Source organism: Trichosurus vulpecula, chromosome 1 (genome assembly GCF_011100635.1).
Source record: "Trichosurus vulpecula isolate mTriVul1 chromosome 1, mTriVul1.pri, whole genome shotgun sequence".
Lineage (NCBI taxonomy): Eukaryota > Metazoa > Chordata > Mammalia > Diprotodontia > Phalangeridae > Trichosurus > Trichosurus vulpecula.
In genome coordinates, this window is record NC_050573.1 from 331,650,324 (window position 1) to 331,654,114 (window position 3,791).

Consider the following 3,791-nt stretch of genomic DNA (forward strand, 5'->3'; position numbering starts at 1 on the left):
ACATACATTCACAGACACGCTGTTTGACATTCAAATTCCTTCATAACTTGCCCTTCCCCCACCTTTCCAAGTCTTGCTATGTTTTACGTCCCTCCCATTCCCAATATGCTCTGCAATTTGGTGACACCAGCCTCCTTGCTAACTCTTGACTGAGACACTCCATCTCCTGACTGTTTTCACCAGATAGCCTCTGGAATCCTCTCCCGTCTCATCTCAGACACTGGGCTTCCTTGTTCAAGTCTCAGCTAAATTCTTACCTTCTACAGGAAGCCTTTCCCAATCTGCCTTAATTCTAGAGCTTTCTCTTTGATGATTATTTCCTATTTATTCTATATATAGCTTATTTGTACATAGTTGTTTTCATGCTGTCTTCCTCATTAGAGTGTTAGCTTCTGGAAAACAGGGACTATTTGTTGCCTTTCTTTAAATCTCTGGCATTTAGCATAGTGCCTGGCACATCTGTTGACTCTGCATGTCTTGTCTGGCTCATATGAGCCATTTAATAAATGATTATTGACTGACTGAGTTCAGTTTCCTCATCTGTAAAGTGAGATGATTACATTATAAGATTATGGATGGCCTTTTCAGCTCCAATGTTATATGTCTTACTAACAGTAACAGAGGAATTTCAGGGACTGTGACATCACAACTGTGATATCAATGTTATTTGGGCATAGACCTGATGTAATTTAGAAATATTAGCTTTGGAGTTAGAAGAGGTTAGTTAATGTTCAGTTGCTAGCTATAGAACCTTCAAAAGTCCCATAAACTCTGTTAGTTTGAGTTTTGTCTTCTATAAAATTTTAAAAATGTTTTCTGATCTCAGAGGATTATTGTGAGTAGCAAATGAACCACTTTAGCTTGTGACATGTTGTGAGGGCAAGCAAAGTGGGACTTTTTGCTGTTTTTTCTTTCGGAGTGCTTCTCAGCACTAAGCCTTTGATTGAGTCTTACCTTTGTTTGAATCAAAAATCTTTGATTGAATCAAGAGTCATTTATTGGAAACTATACATATATATATACACACACACACACACACACACACACACACACACACACACATATGTGTATATATACATATATACATACACATATATACTATATATACGTATGTATGTACTCTGAGGTAAGGTTTTGCTTTGGGGGCTCGTTCATTGGAAGAGTGTTCATGTGATGTAGCCAGATAAGACTCTGGGTAGCTGTTAAGGAGCCCCCTGGCTTTGAAGATCCAGATATTGGTGCTTCCTTCTCTGGTAACTGTGTATGTATTGCTATGTTCAGACAGTTAGAAGCCTCTCTGTTGATTTGTGTTATTTTCTCTGTTTATACTTTCTGTTTGTAATTTCTGTTTGTGCTCTCTCTGATGTTCAGAGTGCTGACTTTTCCCTCTAAACTAAGTAAATGGTATTATCTACGTGTAATTAAAGTAAATTAAAGTTGCTTTCCTTTAGAAAAGCAGATCAAAGAACCTGTGTTAGTAGCCCTCTTATGTGCTGGTGTTATTGGTCTTACACCCCCACAGCAACTGCTAGTAATATTGTTGTTACATGTGTACTTCTTTATAAATCAACTAAATGAAGAATGCCTTTGGTTGGATGATGCTATGAAGTTGGAGGGACAGTCACTTGATTTGGTCCGTGAGTGAATATCAACTTTACAGATGAAAAGGTAGCTGGAAACATAAATAAAGGAAGATAGTAGAGTACATCTTATTTGTATAATTACACAACTACCAATCAGCTGAAGGTTCTCTCTGAAATAGAAATTCATCTTTGGGGAGGCGCCGCGCGTTGGCGTCCGCGTCTGTGACCGTGACCGAGTCCGCGAGTCCGCCTCGGCACAGGCGCCGACATGGCGGGCTGTGTAGCCCGGCGGGCCCTGGCCGTGGGCGGCCGCTGCTGCTCCTGGTGGCCCCGGCCTCTGGCGGGGGCCCGGACGCTGCGGCCCCTCGCAACCTTTCCCCCGGAGCTCCCGGCCGCGGCCACGGTGCGGAGACACCTCTCGTCCCGAAACCGACCAGAGGGCAAAGTGTTGGAAACAGTTGGAGTATTTGAGGTGCCAAAGCAGAATGGGAAATACGAGACGGGCCAGCTCTTTCTTCATAGCGTATTTGGGTACCGAGGGGTCGTCCTGTTTCCCTGGCAGGCCAGGTTGTACGACCGAGATGTGGCTTCTACCGCCCCAGAAAAGACAGAGAACCCAGCTGGCCATGGCTCTAAGGAGGTGAAAGGCAAAACCCACACGTACTACCAGGTGCTGATTGATGCCCGGGACTGCCCACACATATCTCAGAGATCTCAGACAGAAGCTGTGACGTTCTTGGCCAACCATGATGACAGTCGAGCCCTCTATGCCATACCAGGATTGGACTACGTCAGCCATGAAGACATCCTCCCCTACACATCCACTGACCAGGTCCCCATCCAGCATGAGCTGTTTGAAAGGTTTCTCCTCTATGAGCAGTCCAAAGTTCCACCCTTTGTGGCCCGGGAGACCCTTCGTGCTTGGCAGGAGAAGAATCATCCCTGGCTGGAGCTGTCAGATGTCCATCAGGAAACCACCGAGAACATCCGTGTCACTGTCATCCCCTTCTACATGGGCATGAGGGAGGCCCAGAATTCCCAAGTCTACTGGTGGCGCTACTGCATCCGTTTGGAAAACCTGGACAGTGATGTTGTACAGCTTCGGGAACGGCACTGGAGGATATTCAGCTTGTCAGGCACCTTGGAGACAGTGCAAAGCAGAGGGGTGGTGGGCCGGGAACCTGTCTTATCCAAAGAACAGGCAGCTTTCCAGTACAGCAGCCATGTCTCTCTGCAAGCCTCTAGTGGGCACATGTGGGGCACGTTCCGCTTTGAGAGGCCTGATGGATCTCACTTTGATGTCCGAATTCCCCCCTTCTCCCTGGAGAGCAATAAGGATGAGGAAACACCCCCTTCTGGCCTTCACTGGTGGTGCAGCTCAGGATCCACATCCAGCCTTGGCCTGCCTGAAGAGTGACTTCCATTTCACCATGGCTGCAGAACATTGGACTCTTCCTTTGCTTCTCATGGGCTACCTTGGGTTTGGCGTCTCTTATAGTTTGTTCCATTTGGTTGGTTTTGGTTTTTTTTTTTTTTGGGTTGTGTAACTATTTTCTCTAAAGACCCACTTTGGGCTCCTCTAAAACCAGCCTTCCCTGACGTGCTCGCACTATGTTCCAGTAAACCTTCCCGAGCAGGAGCTCAACCTGCTTGGCTGCCACAGGAGACAGGAGGGATATCCCTCTGCCCATTCTATGAGTTGTTTCGAAGTGTGAGATTTGGTCAATAAATCGGTGCACGCCTGGAAAAAAAAAAAAGAAACTCATCTTTGTTAGCACCAATATTCTTACCATGATTCTATAATAACAAAGAATTATATAATATCTCTGAAGATTCAAAAGAATCAAAAAATTGTATCACTCAAAGAGAAATGGGAAGATATATAGTGGGCATGAATAGGATTTAGCATACTCTCAACAATAATTTACATGTAAAAAGCTATACAAATGAGATAAAAGAGATGGGGAATGAAAAAAGGTGAAAGGCCTATCAGATAGTACAGGTAGAGATAAATAAATAGCCTTCATGATGCACTGAGACCCACATAAAGTTAAAAAATCTAGAAAAGAGCAACAGGACACTGGGTAGATCCCCAGAGATGGTATTTGAGAAGACATAGACAAGAGTGGAACCATTCATGGATTCACTGAAATATCTAAGTATTGACAAATGACAAAGCATAATAATATAATTGTCAGCTATATGTGT

At 44.4% G+C, this 3,791-nt stretch overlaps 1 protein-coding gene across 1 annotated transcript; it reads left to right on the forward strand.

Moving 5' to 3' along the window:
- The first annotated feature begins 1,851 nt into the window (after positions 1 to 1,851).
- LOC118837969 (polymerase delta-interacting protein 2-like) lies at positions 1,852 to 3,000 on the forward strand. The gene has a single exon (XM_036745137.1). It carries the CDS (start codon positions 1,852 to 1,854, stop codon positions 2,998 to 3,000), a length of 1,149 nt encoding a protein of 382 aa, XP_036601032.1.
- The last annotated feature ends 791 nt before the right edge of the window (positions 3,001 to 3,791 follow it).

Coding starts and splice junctions, on each gene's coding strand:
- LOC118837969 (XM_036745137.1), top strand. CDS start 1,852: ATGGCGGGCTGTGTAGCCCGGCGGGCCCTGGCCGTGGGCGGCCGCTGC.